Source organism: Schistocerca americana, chromosome 11 (assembly GCF_021461395.2).
Source record: "Schistocerca americana isolate TAMUIC-IGC-003095 chromosome 11, iqSchAmer2.1, whole genome shotgun sequence".
NCBI lineage: Eukaryota > Metazoa > Arthropoda > Insecta > Orthoptera > Acrididae > Schistocerca > Schistocerca americana.
Genome location: NC_060129.1, coordinates 143950814 through 143978002, shown reverse-complemented (window position 1 = coordinate 143978002; position 27189 = coordinate 143950814). Strand labels below are relative to the sequence as shown.

Below are 27189 nucleotides of genomic sequence, written 5' to 3'. Positions count from 1 at the left end.
GTTGGTGTGTGTTTCCATTCCACGATTAATGTGATTTGAAGAGAAGTAATAAAATGAGCTCTAACATGGAAAGTAAGAATTTCCGGACACATGTCCACATAACATATTTTCTTTCTTTGTGTGTGAGGAACGTTTCCTGAATGTTTGGCCGTACCTTTTTGTAACACCCTGTATAATAATGGGAGTGGCTGGAGGGATCAATGGTGTAGTATAGTAGTACTGAAGTTCCTTCTGGCCTAGTTAGTTTCGTCATGCTGAAAGACTTCATGATCAGTAAATGTCGTGTCCAACTGTTCTGAGCGTATGTTGTACACAATAATGGGAATGGAAAGTTTTAAGGGATATGTTGTTGAAGATTTGTATCTATTCACCTGTAGCGACCATTTTACACAGGTAAGATATCATTGTGTTGCATACAGGTCTGCATAACCATTGTACAAGTATTGAGGGTGTTGTATAAGGACAAAGGGCTGCTCAGTGGCACTGTGTTTCAGATTCATCTAACATGGCAGCAGTTAAAGAGGTTCAAGAGACCACCGCCGTGCGCCTGGGCGCCCTTCTGGACGCTGGTGATGGCGCCACGGTAACGCTGGTGGCTGGGGAGACGCGGCTGGTGGCACACAGGGCCGTACTGGTCTCCAGGAGCCCCGTGTTCCAGGCAATGTTCCAGTATGACACGCTGGAGGCCAGCAGCGGGCAGGTCATCATCACAGACGTGGAGGGCGAGGTGATGAGGGAGCTGCTGGACTACATGTACACCCTCCAGGCTCCCCAGCTGTCCGCCATGACTCCGCAGATGCTGGCGGCAGCTGATAAGTACGGCTTGTTGGCCCTGAAGACTGTCTGTGAGCAGCAGGTGTCCGCTCAGCTGACCATTGACAACGCGGCAGCTGCAGCTGTGCTGGCAGTGAGGCACTCGTGCCCAGGCCTTACTGCGGCCGCCATCGCCTTCATAAAGGCCCACAACTGTCAGGTGATGGCCACCCAGGGCTGGGCGGATGCGATGCAGAACCATCTCGAAGATGTGATAGAAGTGACTAGACTGCTTGCTGATCCACCAGCAGAAACGACGTAAGCACCAGACAAGCCATTTGTCTGTGTTTCCCAACCCTACGTGTTTCTGTATTTTTATCATTAATCCTATAGTGTTTGCCACTGAGTTCTCTTAGACGTGTCTGTGCTGTGAAACACTCCATCATCGATGACCATTAGCTGACAGCTCACAATGCTTACATTGCATTCTCGTACCGGGATCTGCAAATATGTAAATACAACTATGTGCATTAGCAGTTAAGTTAGCTAAAAATTCATGGAAAAGTGAAGTTCTTCGAAGATTCATAAATTGTTTTGGCATTTAAGCAATCCATCCTCATTTGGATTCATTACATTTCTTGTGTACAACAGTTTGTTATTTAGATTGTGGTATCAATCCTATCAACAAACGATATGTTGACATTTTACTTAACAAGTCGTATTCTCACTGCAGACCCAAAGATGTGATTCATAGCACACAGACACACAAGTGGACATCTGGAGTTTATAGTTAGGCATGTTAGTGTTAGGGCCTTGTTCTGCATGATGTATGAATCACTGTACATCCCTTTACAAACAGCAGGCTCTAGTTGTTTGGTTGCACTGCTGCTGCTGATAGTACGAAATGTATAAATGCTATCATGCTGCATAAAGAGAAGTGTGAGATGAGGAAATAATATGTCACTCTTTACCAGCTCCACAGACATTGTAGTACCCTGTGACACAATTCACAGAGGCCAGTATGGTATCAACAGTATTGAGAGTCTCATGTTGCCATCGAGTAAATCATGAGTTGTTGAGACTGTAAGATGTACTAAAGCATCTCAGCATTGCTACATCATCCCCAGAATCACATCTTACAGCAAGCATTAAGCAGCGCCACCACCTTAGAGCTGATGGGCATAGCATAGAGGGTCAAATGATGAGAGTGCTTAAGTTAGTTAAGGGTAGGAGTCTTGTAGTAACGAAGTTACCTAAAATGTGAAGGAATATAGGGAGTTTGAAGCTGTATATGTGTTGCATTCTGTTGTGCAGTTAAGTGCTATGACACTGTGGCGTAGTTGGGTCAGAAGAGCGCCATGTTAAGCAACAGGAAGGGGAACACTGCGTCATTGACCAGCGGAAGACGTGACAAGGAGCAGCTCACCACATGCCGGGCTGTCAACATTGAGTGCAGTAATTGGGTCAGTTATGCCAGCCGAGACAACACTAGAACACTGACCTACTGGGGAAGAATAACAGCAGACATCAGCAGCAGAAAGCCATATTTAAGGATCGGCAGCCAGGTGGTCAACATCGTCCATCATGAGGAGTTGGAGTGACATAGAGCCACCAGAGTCTTCACTACCATCGCAAGCATTGTAATAGTCACTGTTGTAATGCAGGTCGTCGCCTAAGAGGTGCCAGAGTGAAGCCACCACAATAACTGTCATCGGACGCTGTCATCAGGCAGCCAAATACGTGCGAGTCGTCGCTTGTGGTGCGTTACGGTCATGTACTGTTACCAACGTCCTGGGACACTGTTGTCACAAACGCCATGACCAAGGCAGGAGCTGGAGACCATAGCCCACTGACGCCAGACAATCACCACATGGGATGGTCACTGAGATGGGGCACTGTCTCGTCCCACTGCCGCCATCACAACAGAGGCCCGTGGTGCGTGGTTCCAGCTGCTGCAGTATGACCCACCACAGCTGGAGTGCCACTGTCATGGCAGTGGATTCGAGTTATGCCAGCATGGTTGCAAAAGCAGCAGTGTGCACCCTGGTGACCATGCACTGGCCACTTTTGATTTCGCCGAGAATATTATGAACAGAAGCAAACCTCACCCAGAAGGTCTACAACCAGTGTACAGGGTTATTACAAATGATTGAAGCGATTTCACAGCTCTACAATAACTTTATTATTTGAGATATTTTCACAATGCTTTGCGCACACCCACAAAAACTCAAAAAGTTTTTTTAGGCATTCACAAATGTTCGATATGTGCCCCTTTAGTGATTCGGCAGACATCAAGCCGATAATCAAGTTCCTCCCACACTCGGCGCAGCATGTCCCCATCAATGAGTTCGAAAGCATCGTTGATGCGAGCTCGCAGTTCTGGCACGTTTCTTGGTAGAGGAGGTTTAAACACTGAATCTTTCTCATAACCCCACAGAAAGAAATCGCATGGGGTTAAGTCCGGAGAGCGTGGAGGCCATGACATGAATTGTTGATCATGACCTCCACCACGACCGATCCATCGGTTTTCCAATCTCCTGTTTAAGAAATGCCGAACATCATGATGGAAGTGCGGTGGAGCACCATCCTGTTGAAAGATGAAGTCGGCGCTGTCGGTCTCCAGTTGTGGCATGAGCCAATTTTCTAGCATGTCCAGATACACGTGTCCTGTAACGTTTTTTTTGCAGAAGAAAAAGGGGCCGTAAACTTTAAACCGTGAGATTGCACAAAACACGTTAACTTTTGGTGAATTGCGAATTTGCTGCACGAATGCGTGAGGATTATCTACCGCCCAGATTCGCACATTGTGTCTGTTCACTTCACCATTAAGAAAAAAATGTTGCTTCATCACTGAAAACAAGTTTCGCACTGAACGTATCGTCTTCCGTGAGCTGTTGCAACCGCGCCGAAAATTCAAATCGTTTGACTTTGTCATCGGGTGTCAGGGCTTGTAGCAATTGTAAACGGTAAGGCTTCTGCTTTAGCCTTTTCCGTAAGATTTTCCAAACCGTGGTACGTTTAGCTCCCTGCTTGCTTTATTCGTCGACTTCCGCGGGCTACGCGTGAAACTTGCCCGCACGCGTTCAACCGTTCCTTCGCTCACTGCAGGCCGACCCGTCGATTTCCCCTTACAGAGGCATCCAGAAGCTTTAAACTGCGCATACCATCGCCGAATGGAGTTAGCAGTTGGTGGATCTTTGTTGAACTTCGTCCTGAAGTGTCGTTGCACTGTTATGACTGACTGATGTGAGTGCATTTCAAGCACGACATACGCTTTCTCGGCTCCTGTCGCCATTTTGTCTCACTGCGCTCTCGAGCGCTCTGGCGGCTGAAACCTGAAGTGCGGCTTCAGCCGAACAAAACTTTATGAGTTGTTCTACGTATCTGTAGTGTGTCGTGACCATATGTCAATGAATGGAGCTACAGTGAATTTATGAAATCGCTTCAATCATTTGTAATAACCCTGTATTGCAGTTGATCAATAAATGTTGTTATTCTGTCATCAGAATTATTCTATCCTCTTCCTCACGCCCAGCAGAGAACCCATGTTTGAACCTGGCATTGGGCAAGTGAGTCCCCTGCCCGTTAACATGTCTCATTTACACTGGTATCAGACATAGGCGATTGCACTGGTGTCAGTAAGAGTGCTGAGGGATTGTGGAGGACGGATCATGCCAGATTAAGAGTTACCAGTATGGAGCTCCTATGACTATGGTGTGCCATGCACCAAAGGAACAAAGTGCCGATTTCAGTTATTTGGGGTTTTGAGCCCATTGGGCTGTTCCTTTTCGTGTCTATTGCCTGGATCATTTTTGTATTCTTTGGGTATACTTTTCTCTTGATTAAATTTTAGGGATTCACAGCTGCTGAGACATTGGTTACCCACTTTCAGGGAAACAGGGGGATGATATTATCTTTTTTGACATCTATCATCAGGAGCCATTTGGGGACACACCCCACCATCTCTTCCTCATACCCAGCAGAGAACCCATGTTCGAACCTGGCGACAGGCAGAGGAGTCACGTGCCTCTTAACGTGCCCCCTTTACACTGGTATCAGACGTGGCCATTTACAGTGCCACTGCACGCATAAGCAGCATAGCATGACAGCTTCAGCCTTCATGAGCCTTTCAAGAGATGATGACATGTGTGGAAAACCTTCTGTTAGTATTGGTCACCACATTGGAGGATATTAAAACTCAATTCCTCACAAGCATGACATACTCACTGCTGTTGGGAGTCGAATAACAAGGAGCTATTCAAATTACATGTAGAGATGACCTCTCAGCTCAGTTCCTCGATATGTGAATGGATTAATGGTCTCACATGGGTCACAGTATATTTCACACAAATGTAGGCTATTGGTTGTCAAACATCAAAATTTGAATGTATATCAGAGAGATAATCATTTGAAGCTGTCTGCGAGACTGTCATCAATTTCTCAACCAAGCAGCTGGCTGAGGACATGGTTTCACTGCTAAGAAAGAACTCAGTTTTGCACCTAAATCTGCACCTGTCATCGACATCATTAGTGCAGTGGAATGGGCAGCTGCACGACTTCTGCCTGAAGCAGCTGAAGATGTACACCGCAAAACCTGTTGTTTTTTCATGGGAACAAAACCTTTGAAACCAGCTCTTATGGCAAGCAGAGGACAGCTGTACAAGGGCTAAGAGAAGATTCATGTATAATGGTCTTGTCACCCAACAGAGGCAATAGAACTATGGTGCTACAGCAGCAGGATTACTCTGAAGAGGTGTGAGTCCTGCTAGAAGACAGTGCACACCAGATGATTGACATTGGTCCTAACAGGAGGGTGGATGTGAAGACTATGACGCTTCTCAGAGAATCCAACTTGACTGAGGAAGTTGTTAAGCAGCTATTACTGAGATTTCAAGTTCCATTGAGACTTTATCAGCTCTAAAGGTTCACGAAAATTGGATACCTTTATACCCCATCATTAGAAGCACTGCTGCCCCTACATACACACTCATTATGTATCTGAAGTACTTGCTTAGCCCTTACGTTGGTAATTGTTCACATCGTATTTGCAGCTCTGTACGTTATCATAGATGTCTTAAGCATACTGACATCCATGTGAAGTTTGATGTTATCTCTCTAGTCACCAGAGTTTCTATATAGCAGTCCTTAGTACTTGTTGGCCAGAAATTTTACATGGAGATGACCAAACGTTTTAGTGATGTCTTGACGTCGACAGTCTTTATTTTTGACGGTGGCTCCTTTGAGCAGACGGTAGGACCAGCTGTGGAGAGTCCACTATTACCAATTGTCACCAACGTGCACATGATCAATTTTGAAGAAGAAGTGCTCGAATCAGTCCAGTGGAAATGATCTGATTTTTCGTAGTATGCAGATGACATATTCGTCATATGGCCATATGAAAGAGGCTAGCTGAATGACTTCCATACACCAGAACATCAATTTTATCACTGCAGTGCTCCCCCTCTCAAGAAGTCCTGTTAAAACGAAGAGTAGATGGCAACTTTGGCCACTGCATGTACCAGAAGAAGAAGTGCACAGATCTATATCTACTTTGTCATGGATAGATGGCAGCAACCATCATGAAGAAATGAACAACTGAGGATGGTGTTCTGGAAGAATGGCTACACAGAGTGGCAAATTCGGAGCGCCCTGTCTCTCATAGACACTGTATCACCAGCAGAAACAGAATAGGGAACTCAGAAGGAGACAACCATTGCGTTTATTCCATTTTGTGGTGCATTTTTCAGAAATATAGGACGAATGCACTGGAATGCGAATGAAGACAATTTTCTACTTACCTCCTAAATCATGATACTACTTACTAGTTTCAAAGATGACAGAGATTATAGAACTCCAGAGCCTATTAGATAGCCCACCAAGGTGGGAAGACATGGTACACACTGTTGGAGATCGTTGCTGCAAACTCTAGTGGTCCACCAGATTACAACAGCCTATCAATTTGGCAATCATGGAAAATTGCCTAACAGAATAGCATGGAATGCATTACGAGCATACTAAGAGCCTGGCACAGACGTCTAACTTCTGGGACATTGTCTGATGTATCATGATGGTGGCTACATCTTTAGCAGCCTTATTAATGCATGTCATAGCACTTTTCCTGTGTTTATTATATGGACAATAATTGCATATTCTTCTTTTTCCTGAAACAGGTTGTTGGTTCGGCAATATGACATCTTTTTGAACACCACATCTTTGCATGGCATCAACGATTTTCTTTGAAAGAGTAGGGATCTGAATACGAAGTTCCATTAGTGGTCTTAACATTTCCTCTGCTAAATCTCTTAGGAACAAACGCCTTTTATCACTTCTTCCTCTATGGTATCTCAGATGTTGGGTGGAAAATGAAATTTCACTGTTCATTGCTGCAACGTCCATCATATCCATAATGCAAATGGCCATCTACTTGTTTGTCTCTTGCAAGTGTAATAACGAATTTTCTGGTCCATTTGATCTACTCCACCCTTTGTAGAGTTATAGAACTTTATTATATCTGGTTTCATCAATGCTTCTGTCATGATGCATTGTGCTAATGAGAACGACAGATTTTTTTCTTTTTGGGAACATAACTCACCATTGTAATGTCCCCTTTAAATGCAAACACAGAGGAATGAATCACTCTTGAGGCAGATGGTTTCATCTCATTAGGAATTTCTGGTTTATTTTGTTTCATTGTTCCCACCACTGTAATTTGCTTCTGAAGCATCTATTCTGCCAGCTGCCACTAGTAAAGAAGTTTTCAACAGTAGTATTTTTTGATGATCCTTCAATGCTTTTAGCAAGATCTTTCACCACATTCAATCCAAGATTTTTCTGAATAGGTTCATGGGGCTTCCTTCCCGTGTAAACAATTCCGTCTAAAGCATATGCAGATGTAGCATCACATAACCAAAATATTTTTATGCCGTACTTTGCTGGTTTAGAGGGCATATACTGGGTGAAGCTGCATCTTCCACGGAATGGGACTAGCTGTTCGTCAACTCTGAGCGAATCATTGAGGATAATTCTATTTCTACACTTGTCAAGAAATTGTTCCCATACATAGCGAACAGCTGCAAGTTTTTCATCTGCAAATCGAGTTTCACGGGTACACCTCTCATCAAATCTAATCATTCTCCTTATATTCTCGAATCTATTTATTGACATGGTGGTCTTATATGTAGGATTTGCCTTTTCATCCAAGAATAACTCTCTAAAAGGGACATCCCAACTCTTCTCAACACCAGAAAGCAGTAAAAGACCAAGAGAACCCTCCATTTCAGCAAGCAAAACGTTTTTCCACGTAAAGCAGCCACTCTTCTGCCTCCAATATTTGTGCAGTTGATGATTTCCTCTAGTATTTCCTTGGAGATGAAATATTCCCAGGCATCCTTAGGTTTACAGGTTTTCAAACCATGGGCTGGACCAGGTGCCTTCTTTACGATATTATGGACAGTTGTACAAAAAGTTGCAGGAGCATCTAATTTCCAAATCGTTCCATTCCAACTAATGTATGTGTGATCTTCTATACCTTTTTGTGGTGGTTCTTCGTTTTCAGACTCTGATGAAGTAACATTATCGGAAGGACTGTCTTCACTACTTGCATCTTCAAAAATATTTCCTTCCTCGCAAGAATCATCTTCTTCAAACCACTGACCCACAACACTTTCAAAATTAGCTGCATTTGCACGTACTGACTCTCTTGCTTTGCGTGTCGAAGCCACAGCAAAAGGCGTGTCTCTCGAACAGCAGCTTGTGCAGCACTAAACGAGTCATACTCGTAACAATATGGGCCTTGCAGCAACAAACAAACTACAGTAACAATGAGGCTGACAAGGTCAGCACAGGATAACAATACTATGCAATAATAAAACATTTGATAGCAAAAATATCAATAATACACCGGCATCGCCAATATGTGAAAGTAGTGTGTATTATTTTTTAGTTATACTATTACTACTACAGCTACTGCTGCTGCTGTTGGCACTGCTGTTGCTGGAAATACCACTACAGTTATTGTTGAATTAATAACGGCTCCCAACCAAATGTTGAAGACAATATAGGCTTAAGAACATTTATAAATGTGTGAGGGCTTCTGAAGCCCTGCTTATGCATTCATGGTGCATGGGTAAACGTATTGAATTATACAAAAAACTTAAAAAGGTATCTCGTTCAGACTTGATAGGAGGAATGTCACAGTGTTAGTGAAAGAGTACTGGAAAGCAGTTTGAAATCAAACAAAAAATTACAGAATTTTTTTAAAAAAATGAATACATACAAGGGCCTCGGAGGCCCTGTATATGCATCCTAGGGTTAAGAAAATGGAGATATTCCACAATGAGCTGACACTTCAGGGGAAGGGGGAGGCAGAGCAGCAGCAAAGATGCCACCAGAATGCATCCCTGGGCACAAAGAGAGGATTTTACAATGTGTTGGCAGGTGTAGACTACAGAACTTCAAAGGGACAGACGCGAAAAAGCCAGCCTTTAAGCAGTCAGTTCAATAATGCACCTCATGACGGAAAAGTACTCACTTGCCAAAATATTCTGTCCTTTGGACACATATTTGGCCCTTCACCCATGAACTATATCATCATAAAAGGAGTGTGACGTACCTATCAGTCAGTATATGCAATTTTCCAGCAATATGCCGAGTAAAATTATATTATTACTGCCAAGTACTAAAGGGGAAATTAGAAATAAGTTTTAAGATTCGTCAAATGAAGCACACCTGGCTCTATAGTGAAGGGTGCGGTTCCCATTCAGGTTGTACATGCAAGACATCATGTGATGTGCTGTGAGCTCAGGAGCAGTAGGTTGTAGCTGCTTACTCCTTGTACACCTTGTGTCCAACCCTCAAGACAACAAATAACTCCACACAACATGGTGGCATCTTTGCGTACTCCAACACCCTATTGGGGCTTTCCTTCTCATTTCCTTTTCATTTTATTTTCCTCTCTGTTCATCCCCGCCCCAGAATATATACTGTTCTTTGGTACACTCCTTTCTATTCGCAGTGTGTGCTTCGCCTGCCTTGCTTGAAGTTCACTGTGCCATTACTAAAGGCTGTCCCTCAAGTTTGCTTCTACGAGTGCATAATCTTCTCCATCCTGTCAATTGCAGCCACTGAGACATGTCTAACAAACTTAACGTTGATGAGACTTTTACGTCACACCATCATCGTAACACAACATATCAAATGTGTATGTGCTTCATACAATTCTGGTTCTTGAGATAAAAATACAGTCTTGGTTGCTGAGGTTTTAATTTTCAAATTTCAGTGAAGTGTTTCCCCTATGCTAGGCTTCTCCAGATTATCTACAAGGAAACGTCCGTATCCCACCTTGTGCAAGAAGATACACTCCTGGAAATGGAAAAAAGAACACATTGACACCGGTGTGTCAGACCCACCATACTTGCTCCGGACACTGCGAGAGGGCTGTACAAGCAATGATCACACGCACGGCAAAAGCGGACACACCAGGAACCGCGGTGTTGGCCGTCGAATGGCGCTAGCTGCGCAGCATTTGTGCACCGCCGCCGTCAGTGTCAGCCAGTTTGCCGTGGCATACGGAGCTCCATCGCAGTCTTTAACACTGGTAGCAAGCCGTGACAGCGTGGACGTGAACCGTATGTGCAGTTGACGGACTTTGAGCGAGGGCGTATAGTGGGCATGCGGGAGGCCGGGTGGACGTACCGCTGAATTGCTCCACACGTGGGGCGTGAGGTCTCCACAGTACATCGATGTTGTCGCCAGTGGTCGGCGGAAGGTGCACGTGCCCGTCGACCTGGGACCGGACCGCAGCGACGCACGGATGCACGCCAAGACCGTAGGATCCTACGCAGTGCCGTAGGGGACCGCACCGCCACTTCCCAGCAAATTAGGGACACTGTTGCTCCTGGGGTATCGGCGAGGACCATTCGCAACCGTCTCCATGAAGCTGGGCTACGGTCCCGCACACCGTTAGGCCGTCTTCCGCTCACGCCCCAACATCGTGCAGCCCGCCTCCAGTGGTGTGCGACAGGCGTGAATGGAGGGACGAATGGAGACGTGTCGTCTTCAGCGATGAGAGTCGCTTCTGCCTTGGTGCCAATGATGGTCGTATGCGTGTTTGGCGCCGTGCAGGTGAGCGCCACAATCAGGACTGCATACGACCAAGGCACACAGGGCCAACACCCGGCACCATGGTGTGGGGAGCGATCTCCTACACTGGCCGTACACCACTGGTGATCGTCGAGGGGACACTGAATAGTGCACGGTACATCCAAACCGTCATCGAACCCATCGTTCTACCATTCCTAGACCGGCAAGGGAACTTGCTGTTCCAACAGGACAATACACGTCCGCATGTATCCCGTGCCACCCAACGTGCTCTAGAAGGTGTAAGTCAACTACCCTGGCCAGCAAGATCTCCGGATCTGTCCCCCATTGAGCATGTTTGGGACTGGATGAAGCGTCGTCTCACGCGGTCTGCACGTCCAGCACGAACGCTGGTCCAACTGAGGCTCGTAGTGGCGTTGGGGCAACTGTGGTGAGACCTATGCCTACTTCGGTGGCCTTGGAATCACATGGAACCCCTGATGTCGCTGCGTCTTCCGGCAGTGAGCATCTTACCGGTCAGCCATCACTCCAGGGTGAATGGCGGACAGTGGTGGGCTCGCGCGTGCCTGGCCGAAAGGCAAAGGTGGGATCTGGCCGCGTGGCAGCTGCCTTACCCCTTTCCAACAGGTACGGGGTGCTTCCTAGTGGTGATGACATCGTTTCCGAGCCACCACAGGATGCCTCGCCTGTTGGGCCAGTGGCCGATTCTCCGGCAAGGTCCCGACAGTCACAGAGGGCGGGCCTATTAGTTATAGGGAGCTCCAACGTTAGGCGGGTTATGGAGCCCCTCAGGAAAATAGCGGGTAGGTCGGGGAAGAATGCCAGTGTGCACTCGGTGTGCTTGCCGGGGGGTCTCGTCCGTAATGTGGAGGAGGCCCTTCCTGCAGCTATTGAACGCACTGGGTGTGACCGGCTGCAGATAGTAGCACATGTCGGAACGAATGACGCCTGCCGCTTGGGTTCTGAGGCCATCCTTGGTTCCTTCCGGCGGCTGGCTGATTTGGTGAAGACAACCAGCATCGCACGCGGAGTGCAAGCTGAGCTTAATATCTGCAGCATAGTGCCCAGAGTCGATCGCGGTCCTCTGGTTTGGAGCCGTGTGGAGGGTCTAAACCAGAGGCTCAGACGACTCTGCGACTATAATGGTTGCAAATTCATCGACCTCCGTTATTGGGTGGAGAACTGTAGGGCCCCCCTAGACAGGTCAGGCGTGCACTACACACCGGAAGCAGCTACTAGGGTAGCAGAGTACGTGTGGCGTGCACACGGGGGTTTTTTAGGTTAGAGGGACCCCCCCTTGGGCGAAACGATAAAATACCTGACAGCTTACCAGAGAGGACATTATCATCGTTGATAAAGAACGTCCGTCCTCAGAGACCAAAAACAGGAAAAGTTAATGTAATATTGGTAAACTGCAGGAGTATCCTGAGCAAGGTTCCTGAATTAGTATCTCTTATTGAAGGAAATAGTGCGCATATAGTATTAGGAACGGAAAGTTGGTTAAAACCGGAAGTGAACAGTAACGAAATCCTAGACACAGAATGGAATATATACCGCAAGGATAGGATAAACGCCAATGGTGGAGGAGTATTTATAGCAGTAAAGAATTCAATAATATCCAGTGAAGTTATTAGCGAATGCGAATGTGAAATAATCTGGGTTAAGTTAAGTATCAAAGGTGGGTCAGATATGATAGTCGGATGCTTCTATAGACCACCTGCATCAGCAACCGTAGTAGTTGAGCGCCTCAGAGAGAACCTGCAGAACGTCGTGAAGAAGTTTCGTGATCATACTATTGTAATAGGGGGAGACTTCAATCTACCAGGTATAGAATGGGATAGTCACACAATCAGAACTGGAGCCAGGGACAGAGACTCTTGTGACATTATCCTGACTGCCTTGTCCGAGAATTACTTCGAGCAGATAGTTAGAGAACCAACTCGTGAAGCTAACGTTTTAGACCTCATAGCAACAAATAGACCGGAACTTTTCGACTCCGTGAATGTAGAAGAGGGTATCAGTGATCATAAGTCAGTGGTTGCATCAATGACTACAAGTGTAATAAGAAATGCCAAGAAAGGAAGGAAAATATATTTGCTTAACAAGAGTGATAGGGCACAAATCGCAGAATATCTGAGTGACCACCATCAAACGTTCATTTCTGAGGAAGAGGATGTGGAACAAAAATGGAAAAAATTCAGAAACATCGTCCAGTACGCCTTAGATAAGTTCGTACCGACTAAGGTCCAAAGCGAGGGGAAAGATCCACCGTGGTATAACAATCATGTACGAAAGGTACTACGGAAACAAAGAAAGCTTCATCATAGGTTTAAGAGTAGTCGAATCATAGCTGATAAGGAAAAGCTGAACGAAGCGAAAAAGAGCGTAAAGAGAGCAATGAGAGAAGCATTCAACGAATTCGAACATAAAACATTGGCAAACAATCTAAACAAGAACCCTAAAAAGTTTTGGTCATATGTAAAATCGGTAAGCGGATCTAAATCCCCTATTCAGTCACTCGTAGACCACGATGGCACCGAAACAGAGGACGACCGAAGAAAGGCAGAAATACTGAATTCAGTGTTCCGAAACTGTTTCACTGCGGAAAATCGTAACACGGTCCCTGACTTCAGCCGTCGCATGGACGCCAAAATGGAAAATATTGAAATAAACGATATCGGAATTGAAAAACAACTGCTATCACTTAGTAGCGGAAAAGCATCCGGACCAGACGAGATACCCTTAAGATTCTACAGTGATTATGCTAAAGAACTTGCCCCCTTTCTATCAGCAATTTATCGTAGATCGCTGGAAGAACGTAAAGTACCTAGCGACTGGAAGAAAGCGCAGGTCGTTCCCATTTTCAAGAAGGGTCATAAATCAGATGCGAATAATTATAGGCCTATTTCGCTTACGTCAATCTGTTGTAGAATAATGGAACATGTTTTGTGTTCTCGTATTATGACGTTCTTAGATAATACAAATCTCCTTCATCATAACCAACATGGATTCCGCAAACAGAGATCATGTGAAACTCAGCTCGCCCTATTTGCCCAAGAAATTCACAGTGCCGTAGACACTGGCGAGCAGATTGATGCCGCATTCCTGGACTTCAGGAAGGCATTTGATACGGTTCCGCACTTACGTTTAGTGAAAAAAATACGAGCTTACGGAATATCGGACCAGGTTTGTGATTGGATTCAGGATTTCCTAGAAGAAAGAACACAACATGTCATTCTTAACGGTTCAAAATCTGCAGATGTAGAGGTAATTTCGGGAGTACCGCAGGGAAGCGTGATAGGACCTTTATTGTTTACAATATACATAAATGACTTAGTTGACAACATCGGTAGCTCCGTGAGGCTATTTGCAGATGACACGGTTGTCTACAAGAAAGTAGCAACATCAGAAGACTCGTACGTACTCCAGGAGGACCTGCAGAGGATTAATGCATGGTGCGACAGCTGGCAGCTTTCCCTAAACGTAGATAAATGTAATATAATGCGCATACATAGGGGCAGAAATCCATTCCAGTACGATTATGCCATAGGTGGTAAATCATTGGAAGCGGTAACGACCGTAAAATACTTAGGAGTTACTATCCGGAGCGATCTGAAGTGGAATGATCACATAAAACAAATAGTGGGAAAAGCAGGCGCCAGGTTGAGATTCATAGGAAGAATTCTAAGAAAATGTGACTCATCGACGAAAGAAGTAGCTTACAAAACGCTTGTTCGTCCGATTCTTGAGTATTGCTCATCAGTATGGGACCCTTACCAGGTTGGATTAATAGAAGAGATAGACATGATCCAGCGAAAAGCAGCGCGATTCGTCATGGGGACATTTAGTCAGCGCGAGAGCGTTACGGAGATGCTGAACAAGCTCCAGTGGCGGACACTTCAAGAAAGGCGTTACGCAATACGGAGAGGTTTATTATCGAAATTACGAGAGAGCACATTCCGGGAAGAGATGGGCAACATATTACTACCGCCCACATATATCTCGCGTAATGATCACAACGAAAAGATCCGAGAAATTAGAGCAAATACGGAGACTTACAAGCAGTCGTTCTTCCCACGCACAATTCGTGAATGGAACAGGGAAGGGGGGATCAGATAGTGGTACAATAAGTACCCTCCGCCACACACCGTAAGGTGGCTCGCGGAGTATAGATGTAGATGTAGATGAGGCGCCAGGTGGAAATGGCATAGCAAGCCGTTCCACAGGACTACATCCAGCATCTCTACGATCGTCTCCATGGGAGAATAGCAGCCTGCATTGCTGCGAAAGGTGGATATACACTGTACTAGTGCCGACATTGTGCATGCTCTGTTGCCTGTGTCTATGTGCCTGTGGTTCTGTCAGTGTGATCATGTGATGTATCTGACCCCAGGAATGTGTCAATAAAGTTTCCCCTTCCTGGGACAATGAATTCACGGTGTTCTTATTTCAATTTCCAGGAGTGTACTATACAGAAAATGTTTCTATACAAACTTACAGAAAATGGTCGTGGCCCACGCCATCCAGAAAAATGATTGCATGATGCGAATACATCGGCAAAATGCGATTAGGACTTCAAGATTGATAACTGCGAATGCCAGTCATGTGGGTTCTTGAAAGAACCAGAATGAGTGCATTAGCGCAGTAGAATCAGATAGATGGCATTGACTAGTCTAAACGTTAACATTTGTGCAGGACTGTGTTCATACACGGAATGTGTGCCCCCTCCACTCGCCAGTACACAGAAGGTAGTAGTGTGGAGCTTCAAGGCTCATTGTGTCTCTGCCACCTGCAATGGGGGCGTGTTTGACACACAATGGGATGTGCCAATGTGCCAGCAGCTCTCTGTCGGTACAACAGAATCCTCAGCCCACTCTGTGCCCACTACCCTGAAGAAAAGCTGCACTGTTTGAAATCTGTTCTGGTGACCAAGAACTAAGGATGCAAAAATATGGTGACTGTAAATGGGAATGGATATTGCATTGTGATACATGTTTTGTTGTGTCACAACCTACTCAGCCACATCTCCTGCATGTCAATCACAAGCATGGTTATCATTCAGCTTCCAAAATTTAGGTCCCAATGTCTTAACAGGCAAAAGTCATAGCCAGCTGATTGTAACTACCTATTTCATGAGCATTTACAGAGGTGCACTTTGCCTATTGCCTTTTGGAGCCTCTTTGATATTACTTTCACTGACATTGACTGCTCCATGCTGTAGGAGCTATTTCACTCCATATCAAATAAATATGATTACACCGAATACACTACTATGAGTAGATTAGATTAGATTAATACTAGTTCCATGGATCATGTATACGATATTTCGTAATGATGTGGAACGAGTCGAATTTTCTAATACATGACATAATCAGGTTGATTTAACAACATACTTAAGTTAATATAACAACTTTATTTTTTTGTGTTTTTTGTTTTTCTTTATTTTTTATTTTTATTTTTTTATTTTTTAAATATTTTTTTCTTTTTTTTCTTAATTTATATCTAAAAATTCCTCTATGGAGTAGAAGGAGTTGTCATTCAGAAATTCTTTTAATTTCTTCTTAAATACTTGTTGGTTATCTGTCAGACTTTTGATACTATTTGGTAAGTGACCAAAGACTTTAGTGCCATATAATTCACCCCTTTCTGTGCCAAAGTTAGATTTAATCTTGAATAGTGAAGATCATCCTTTCTCCTAGTATTGTAGTTATGCACACTGCTATTACTTTTGAATTGGGTTTGGTTGTTAATAACAAATTTCATAAGAGAGTATATATACTGAGAAGCTACTGTGAATATCCCTAGATCCTTAAATAAATGTCTGCAGGATGATCTTGAGTGGACTCCAGCTATTATTCTGATTACACGCTTTTGTGCAATAAATACTTTATTCCTCAGTGATGAATTCCCCCAAAATATGATGCCATATGAAAGCAATGAGTGAAAATAGGCGTAGTAAGCTAATTTACTAAGATGTTTATCACCAAAATTTGCAATGACCCTTATTGCATAAGTAGCTGAACTCAAACGTTTCAGCAGATCATCAATGTGTTTCTTCCAATTTAATCTCTCATCAATGGACAAACCAAAAAAATTTGGAATATTCTACCTTAGCTATATGCTTCTGATTAAGGTCTATATTTATTAATGGTGTCATACCATTCCCTGTAAGGAACTGTATGTACTGTGTCTTATCAAAATTCAGTAAATTTTTAATTTTGAAACTTTTAATTGTGTCAGTAACGTATGTAAATTGTTTCTCATTACTGATCATTCTCACACACTCGTTCAGCATTGCAAATGGATTATGCTTAACAGCTGCCCATTGAATAACAGTGCTCATAAGGTCATGTGTTTCAAATCTTTGTGCACTGCTACGTTCTCTGACTTTTCTTCCTTGCTAAGTTTAAAACGTCCTGCCCTATTTATTTGTCCTGACTCTTATGGCATGTGTTACAAATGTGTCAAACAATGTCTGATGGTTGCAGCCTATAAATTCCCTTAATTTACAGATGCAAAACTGCTTGGTTACTGTTTTTAATTTCTATATGATAATTACTTTAGTCCTGCATTTGATGAGTCCTGTTGAATTCTTCTTATACCAGTTCACCAATATTGTTTGCTCTTATATTTACATTTAGAGTATGCTTCTCCATTTTCAACAATCTGTTGTATGACACGCTAAGCTATGCCTATGGGGAATGCAGGAGAAGAAGCATAGAAACTGATTGGTTCATTCTAAGTCGTTCGTGTTAACTGACAACCTGTTCTTGTTTGAAGAGTGTATTCAATTTTCTGGTCTAGACAGGCCCTCAAGGTACCCGTGTGAGTACTTTCACCCACACAGTGCCTCTCTTTGGACAGTGCGCCAATCAGTACAGGTGGCAGGTCCACACCTGGAACTCACCACCAGCCCCACAGTGACCACGGCTGGACTCTTGCCTCAGCTGCACCGGCCATAGCTGCCCACAACACAGACCCGTTTTTCCACATCATCGTTGCTCTCTTGCGGTGAGTTCTGTCAATACACATGAACCATTTTCACACTTGTGGTGGCCGGCCGGTGTGGCCGAGTGGTTCTAGGCGATGCAGTCCAGAACCGCGCGACTGCTACGGTCGCAGGTTCGAATCCTGCCTCGGGCATGGATGTGTGTGACGTCCTTAGGTTAGTTAGGTTAAAGTAGTTCTACGTTCTAGGGGACTGATGACCTCCGATGTTAAGTCCCATAGTGCTCAGAACCATTTGAACCATTTTTGAACACTTGTGGTACCACTTATTGTGGAGCCAACCAAATGTCATGCTAGAACAATCGAATTTCCTTTTTTACCTTATTTTATTGGTTTTATTTTTGTATTTGTGGATAAAGCAGAGATTACAACAGCCAGGATATTTTTTTCTTTTTTTTTTTTTTTTTTTTTTACAGTGTACCACACAGAGCATATCCTTTCTCAAAAGTTCTGTGTATATTGGTGTGTTTAATACAATTTCTGCTAACAATAATGCTAATGTACCTTGCAAATTAGGCATGCAGGAATGTGTGTGGAAACAAGGTTGTCATGCATTGACTTTCAGCAAACCTAGAAGTTATGCAAATGTATAATTGTGGATATAAGTGTAAGGAGCTTCTCAAGAAGAAATGATGAAGCATCAGCAAGCAGAGGGTCAAGAAATTAATGTTCATCATGGCAGTGAGGATATGGCTTATTTTGAGTGTTTGTGTAAATGTAGCTTGAATTTTCTTTAAATGACTGTTTTGGACGCTTACATGTATAGTGACCAATGGAAATTGGGACTTGAACACGGATTTCCTGTTGATCGCAAGCAGTCACCTTAACCATTAGGCTGTTGCAGCTTGCCTCCAAGCCTAACTTAAACTTTTTTGGTCACTGGTGCTTCCAACATTGATTTCCAAACATGGGTATCAGAGTTTCTTCCGCAGGGTATGTCAGAATAGTCTGGTCAGTTGTGTTGCGGTTATGGTTGAGTGGAGACATTTGCAACATTGTGCTGCTCACCAGTTGCAAGCAATGGCCTGCAGCTGATGGAGTTTAGCAGTCATTGTGAGTACAGTATTCTTGTTCATTATGGAGCTGTTGCTGCATAATTATATCCTAAAGTCCACTTTTCTTTTTTAGTGACAGTAAATACCAATAACTAATAGTGAATTCCTATCCTTCTCTCCTGTTAACCGAAATTCTAAATGAACTTGTACCATTGTCAGCATCTCATATCAGATAATGGGTCCATGTGAACCAGTGCACACTCCAGAGGCAGACAAAGCCTCACCAGGCCTAGGAACGCACTGTGAGCTTCAAGATGACTTCCAGACTGTTGGTTACTGTATTGTCGTTCAACATTCACATTGTCTGTGTCACCACTTGACACGAACACATAGAACCATTTTCAGTATGTGAGCTGTTTGAATTCACAGTCGTTTCATGTGTTTATAGAGATTTATTTTCTGCTTAGGCTGTGTGGTTAACATCTCCATGTAAACATAATATTTACAGAAAAAGAAACTGAGTGTTAGGCTGATGTATATTGTTTTTCTCAGCTGTGGTATCTGCATAAACGGGAAAAGAAAAGGCGTTCGTTCATAGCTGCATTTGCTTTATAAAGCATTAGCTGCATTTCATTTGTCACCACATGTAACACAATTTTTGGTATCAGAATGTAGGTATCGTTTGTTTGGCTCATTGTAATGTGGTTGTCACAAATCTGTTACAATGTGTGACTGGCATGACATATAAGTATGCACAGTGTATCATGCAGGAATATATGCAACAGTAATGTAGACAGGTAAACAAAATACTAATTTAGTTTCAGAGCCTGCTGATGCATTCAGACACACAGCAGCCACAGGCATGGTAGGTTTAATGCTCAGTTGATGCAAGGTGCCACTTGGAGCATCAAACTAAGAATTTCCCAGTTGCAAGATTTATATAACAGTGTGTATCAGAGTTAGTAGGGGAAACTAACTTGGGTTAAAGTTTAGTAGCGGAAACTAACTTTCATTAAAGTGTAGAAGGGAAAAGGAAGGGGATGTACTTCCAGTAATAAGTTGCTAGAGTCGAAAGGAGCTCTCAGACTAGCCCTTGATACTAGAATCCAGTTAAAAGTGTGTTTGTGTGTGTCTGGGTGTGTGTATGTTTTACAGGATGGATGTTTTGCTGGATGGACATTTATGTGTGCACATAAGATTTAACACACACACACACACACACACACACACACACACACACATAAACACATATGGAGTATATATGTGTTTGCAATGGACAGAAGATGGGTGTGGTGAGAGACAAATTGGTGTAATTGAAATATTTCGAAAAACTGATTTTGTGCACAACTGTAACTTAATGTATTTGGTGATGGTGTGTCGAAAAATTTGCGAATAATTTGACTGAAATTTTTGGCTGCCATGAGACTAAATGCTCTTTAAAGAACAAAAGATATGCTTAGCTTCATGTTGCTTCCTCCTAAAGTGTAATAAGGGATTGCTGCAGACATGGGGCTAGTGTTAGCTGTATGAAGTGTATGTTTCAGTGGAGCTCGAAGATTGGTTAACAATAGAACTCTGAGGTGAAAGGAAATCGCTGTGTGGATTGATTTGCCAAAATGTGAGAGCTGAGTCATTTATGAGATGCATTGTAGGAATTTTAATAGAATATGTATGAAGACTTGATTAGGGGATACTGATATACATCTGTAGATTATGCATTAACAGTTCTGTGCTAACAATGAGATTGCTAAGGCGCTGGACGTATGTGTATTCAGAGCTGCTCCCAGTGTCGCTGCTATTTTAGTTTTCTTCATTTATGGTGTGTGTTTAGAGTGTAAGACTCTTGATTTTTTGTGTAGGAGACTTCCTATACAAGACAGACTCGATATGCTGACCTGGGCAGTTATGTATGGGAGAGTGGAGGACCTGAGAGCTCTGGCAGCAGCTGGAGTAGTGGAGGAGCAGATTCGTGGTCTCGTGTTGGGACAGACTGCACTGCACACGGCAGCAAGCGGGGGACATGTGGAGGCGGTGAGAAGTCTGCTAGACGCCAGAGCGCCGGTGGACTTCCAGGATGTTGACTACCAAACGCCTCTGCACCTTGCTGCAAGGAATGGCCACACAGCTGTGGTGCAGCTGCTGCTGACATCTGCAGATTGCAACGCCACAAAGAGTGGTGTGGATACGCCGCTGCACCTTGCAGTACGTGAGGGCCATGCCGACGTGGCGGCTGTACTTCTCCAGGCTGGAGCTGACAGGGGAGCGAGGAATGAGGCGGGCAGCACCCCTTTGGACCTCGCCAGGCAGGCAAACAACCAGCAGCTGATAGACATGTTAACATAAAGCTGGCAGTCTTGTCTACATCTGTAGAGGAAAGCAACACTTCAACTCAAAATTTTTTGGGTTTTGAAAATAAAGAATACAGAAAGCTAATGCTACCACCATTCACCTGCCCTGCCATCACCATATTGTTGAGGAAGATCAAGCAAAGTGACCAGAGAGTGACAACTGGCTATTGCAAATTTTTTGCCTGAACAGTGCTGCTACGTGCTGAGAAGTGGTCAGACCGGTTCTATCATCGCTGCTGTAACTCAGTTTTGCAGAGGGGTCTTGTAACGTTATCTCTTACTAAAACGTCTCTGATTATCAATTGTCCAATGCAAGATAAGTCAATTGTATTATCTTTCTTACCTCACACATACAGCAATAATTCTTTTTTTATTTTTTTTATTTTTTTATTGTTCCGTGGGACCAAATTAAGGAGAAGTCTCCATGGTCATGGAACGAGTCAATACATGAAATTATAACACGATATTAGAAACAGATAACATGAAATATAAAAAAACATATTCAGGTGACAAGTCGTAAGTTTAAATGAAGAAAATCAACAATGTAACACTGGAATTTGCTTAATTTTTTAGCTCTTCCAGGAGCTCCTAGACAGAATAGAAGGAGTGAGCCATGAGGAAACTCTTCAGTTTAGACTTAAAAGAGTTTGGGCTACTGCTAAGATTTTTGAGTTCTTGTGGTAGCTTATTGAAAATGGATGCAGCAGAATAGTGCACTCCTTTCCGCACAAGGGTCAAGGAAGTGCATTCCACATGCAGATTTGATTTCTGCCTAGTATTAACTGAGTGAAAGCTGCTAACTCCTGGGAATAAGCTAATATTGCTAGCAACAAACGACATTAAAGAAAATATATACTGTGAGGGCAATGTCAGAATTCCCAGACTATTGAACAGGGGTCGAAAAGAGGTTCTCGAACTTACACCACATATAGCCCGAACAGCCCGTTTTTTAGCCAAAAATGCCCTTTTTGAATCAGAAGAATTACCCCAAAAAAATAAAACCATATGATAAGCGTATGAAAATATTTGAAGTAGACTACTTTTCGTGTTGAAGTGTCGCTTATTTCAGATACTGTTCTAATGGTAAATAAAGCAGGATTTAGTTTCTGAACAAGATCCTGGACATGGGCTTTCCACAACAGCTTACTATCTATCCGAACGCCTAGGAACTTGAACTATTCCGCCTCGATTATAATATGCCCATTCTGTCTGATCAAAATATCGGTTCTTGTTGAATTGTGAGTTAGAAACTGTAAGAACTGAGTCTTACTGTGATTTAGCATCAAATTATTTTCCACAAGCCACGAACTTATTTCATCAACTACATTATTTGTTACTGTTTCAGTATTGCACACAAGATCCTTCACTATCAAGCTGGTGTCATCAGCAAACAGAAATATTTTTGAATCACCTGTAATACTACAAGGCATATCATTTATATAAATAAGAAACAGCAGTGGCCCCAGCACCGACCCTTGGGGAACGCCCCACTTAACAGTGCCCCATTGGGACTGAACATCACTACCACTCTCAATATTGTGGAGAATTACCCTCTGCTTTCTGTTCTTAAAGTAAGAGGCGAACCAATTGTAAGCTACTCCCCTTACTCCATAATGATCCAACTTCTGCAGTAATATTTTGTGGTCAACACAATCAAAAGCCTTCATTAAATCAAAGAAAACACCTAGCGTTCGCAACCTTTTATTTAATCCGTCCAAAACCTCACAGAGAAAAGAGAATATAGCATTTTCAGTTGTTTAACCATTGCTAAAACCAAACTAAACATTTGACAGCAAATTATGTGAATTTAAATGCTCCAGTAACCTTGTATATACAACCTTCTCGATAACTTTAGCAAACACCGATGGCATAGAAATAGGTCTAAAATTGTCAACATTATCAATGTCTCCCTGTTTATAAAGTGGCTTCACTACCGAGTACTTTAATTGGTCAGGAAACCGACCACTCCTAAAGGAAAAGTTACAGATATGGCTGAGAACTCGGCTAACATACATAGAACAATACTTCAGTATGCTGCTGGATACCCTGTCATATCCATGAGAGTTCTTGGTCTTTAGTGATTTAATTATTAACTCAATCTCCCTCTTGTCAGTATCATGGAGGAGCATTTCAGGTAACAGTCTCGGAACACTTTTTTCCCAGAGCGCTATATGATTCCCTGTTGGGACTAGGTTTCTATTTAGTTCACCTGCTATATTCAGAAAGTGATTATTAAATACTGTACATATATGCGACTTATCAGTAACACGGACATTCCCACTACGCACTGATTCTATATCCTCGACCTGTCTCTGCAGACCAGCAACTTCCTTTATGACTGACCATATGGTTTTAATTTAATCCTGAGACTTAGCTATTCTATCTGCATACCACTTACTTTATGCCTTCCTAATAACATTTTTAAGCACCTTACAATACTGTTTGTAATGGGCTGTTGCATTTAGATTTTGACTGTTTCTAACGTTTTGATATAATTGCCACAAGATATTCTTATCCCTCTAGTCAGCCACCCAGGCTGCCTGTTTGTGCTAGTACTCTGTTTTAAACGTTCTAACGGAAAGCAACTTTCAAAGAGCATGAGAAAAGTCTTGAGAAAAGCATTATATTTATCGTCTACTGTATCAGCGCTATAAACATCTTGCCACTCTTGTTCCTTTATAAGGTTTACAAAGGTCTCTACAGCAACTGGATCAGCTTTCCTGAACAGCTGATGACTATATTTAACACGTGTTGCAGCACAAAAATCTTTTAAAGTTAAAATTTGTGCATCATGATCTGAAAGGCCATTCACCTTTTTGCTAACAGAATGCCCTTCTAGTAATGAGGAATGAACAAAAATGTTGTCTATGGTTGTTCTACTGTTCCCTTGCACTCTCGTTGGAAAGAATACGGTTTGCATAAGAGTATATGAATTAAAGAGGTCTACCAGCATCCTCTTCCTTGCACAATCACTTATACAATTAACATTGAAGTCACCACATATAACTAACTTTTTGTATTTCCTATAAAGTGAACCAAGAACCTCCTCTAGCTTTAACAAAACTGTTGTGAAATCGGAGTCTGGGGATCTATAAATAATAACAGTTAGAAGTTTAGCTCCATTAAATTTAACAACACCTGCACAACATTCAAACACCGTTTCAGTGCAGTACTTTGAAACATCAATTGAATCAAATGGGATGCCGTTTTTCACATACATGGCTACTCCCCCACACCGCAAAGAACTCCTAGAAAAGCTGCCAGCCAACCTGTATCCTGGTAAAGGAAGCCTCTGAATTATATCCTTATTTAAGAAGTGTTCAGATATACCAATAATTTCAGAGTCAACATCTATAAGCAGTTCACTAACTTTATCTTTAATACCTTGTATATTTTGATGAAATGTACTAATTCCCTCATTACTCGGATGCCTAAGCTTTGTCAAAAGTGATTCCGTTGTTAGAGAGACTTCCCTTAAGCAGGAATACCTATCAGCTGACTTCAATCTAAAAAAGGTTCAGCTCTAACACTCACTACTGCAGGAATTTTCGCATGAGTGATCCCACCAACCCCACCTATGCTGTCACCTATAAGCTTTGCTTTACAATATCAGTTATTAAACAATGACTTTTTGCCTGCCATTGTAGTTCCTTATTGTTTGCTTCGGCTTGATAGTTTCATTTGCCAACCACTACTGCCGACCTATGTCAGATCTGGAACAGTGGGCAAAGTGTTTACCACAATAATGTCTAGTTATTTCCATATGTAATGGATGATACCACAGCTAAGAGTGATCTGTAAACCATTTTATGAACAAAGGTGTCATATGTCATTCTACCCCTTTGTGTCCATTTTGAATTAATTGCTTTATCTAACTTACAACAACCTCCATCCTGTTACATTTGGCCTATCACAAAAATCCGATTGAAAGCGTTCTGCTGCAGCTGGAATGACAAATGTTGCACTGAGAATGGCCACATTACCTCTTAGATATTGAAAGTGGTCACTATGCGGACTTTTGAAAAATGCATACACTTCCTGTATATTATTACCTTTTCACTTAAAAATATTTGGTGTGATACCTTGTGACATGTAGATTGAAATAGCATGTGGCAACCTTCTGGATACAGCCATGGTTTGGTGAAAATTCGATTTCTCTCAGAGTGGCCACTTTACACTGTGGTCCCCTACATGTACTTCATTAGTACCACAACAAATGTGACAATGGGAGATATGCATATACTAATATAAGTAATTTTTATTCTGATGAAACAGTTGGAGCAAAATTAAACAATAACTGACTACTACTCCCTTCATTGCTAATAGTCACCGGCCGGAGTGGCCGAGCGGTTCTAGGCGCTACAGTCTGGAATCGCGCAACTGCTACGGTCGCAGGTTTGAATCCTGCATCGAGCTTGGATGTGTGTGATGTCCTTAGGTTAGTTAGGTTTAAGTAGTTCTAAGTTCTAGGGGACTGATGACCTCAGCAGTTAAGTCCCATAGTGCTCAAAGCCATTTTTTTTGCTAATAGTCACTAATTGTCTCTGTTAGACATCACTTCCCCCCTGCACATACAATTATCAAGCAACCCGCAGATATGCAGACATCTGTCATCTCTGACTTCTATTGACATTTCGACAGCTGGACATCCAACCCTTTTTAAGGCACAAATTTCGAAATCACAGCACACGTCAAAGAAATTAGCCAACTGCATTGCCATAAGTCGTTTCAACCAATCCTCCAGATCAGTTATTTGATTACAGAAAAGTACATGATGGCAGCTTGTATGGTACTACATTAACCTAGTGTCAACTACACCATATCTAGATTACTGTTATAGAAGCTGTATGTTTAGAATGCAAATTAAGTTCTGATCTGACATTGAATTTACTTCCATGCCTACACTATAGACAGTGAAACAGTTTATGTGTTTATTACTATAATAGAGGGAAACATTCCATGTGGACGCAGTATTCACACCACATCATGGACTTATCATGTGGATTCATGTCATCAGTTTACATTTGATTGGAGAGAATTGAGAAACCACCTCAAACCCTTCCTTTTCCACACAGTGATAATGCTGCTGTTACAAAACATATCGACATTTGTCAGGTAAGATGGACCGTATTGGATCACAATACTGGATAGCTATGTAGCGTGACGTGTCAATACTGCTCTGCTCCAATAGAATATAAACCAATGATGTTTGTAATGTTGTACGAAATTACCATGCGGATAGAAAGAATTTCGCAATTTGGTAAAATCGGTAACAAAATAATACAGTCGGCAATCTCCATTGTCAAAGAGAGGATTGTCACGCACTGCTTGGTAGTATACAGCCTTCCTCACAAGTTGTGATATAGGAACAAAATCTCTCACAAAGTGCGACATTGTTGTGAATAAAACAGTGACGCGTATATACAATAAGTTTCCTTCACTTTACGTCTATGGTCACAAACTTTTTGTTAACAGATTACCGGTTTTGGTCTATAATGACCATCATCAGATCTGTTTTGTAAAAGCAAGGTCCTAATTTACTGCAGCCGTAGTGGCATCGTCAAATGTTAAATGCAGAATCAGCACCAGCATCGTCAAATAAATATAAATAACATCATATGCATGAGTCATGTTGTCAGTAGCAGTACTGTTCAAAACAGACTGAAACCGGTAATCTGTTAACAAAAAGTTGGGACCATAGACATAAACTAAAGGAAAGTTATTTAACAAAATCTCTATCATTTCAATATTGTCAATATTATCAGACTACAACTGTCCAAGGAACTGAAGCTGTACCTGAGGCATGAGAGAGATAGTTAACTGCGGTCGGTCAACAGAACAACGCATTGCTGAATACGAAATGTGACGCACATCAGGCAGAAACGTACAGGTGAGGCTGTAATAAAAATCGTAATAGTACAATAAAGAAAATGCTTTATTTTGGGTCATAAATCAAGTAAATAATTGTAATTGTCAGTGTAAGTCTA

At 42.7% G+C, this 27189-nt stretch overlaps 1 protein-coding gene across 2 annotated transcripts; it reads left to right on the top strand.

Annotated features, from left to right (window-relative positions):
* Positions 1-495: 495 nt before the first annotated feature.
* LOC124553755 (ankyrin-1-like) lies at positions 496-21434 on the top strand. Of its 2 annotated transcripts, XM_047127688.1 has the most exons (3): positions 496-1071; positions 17716-17862; positions 20714-21426. In XM_047127688.1, exons 1-3 carry the CDS (start codon positions 506-508, stop codon positions 21195-21197), a joined length of 1197 nt encoding a protein of 398 aa, XP_046983644.1. In that variant the 5' UTR covers positions 496-505; the 3' UTR covers positions 21198-21426. The 2 variants fall into 2 exon arrangements, with proteins under 2 accessions (XP_046983644.1, XP_046983645.1); XM_047127689.1 differs by lacking the exon at positions 17716-17862 and having other exon boundaries at positions 20714-21434.
* The last annotated feature ends 5755 nt before the right edge of the window (positions 21435-27189 follow it).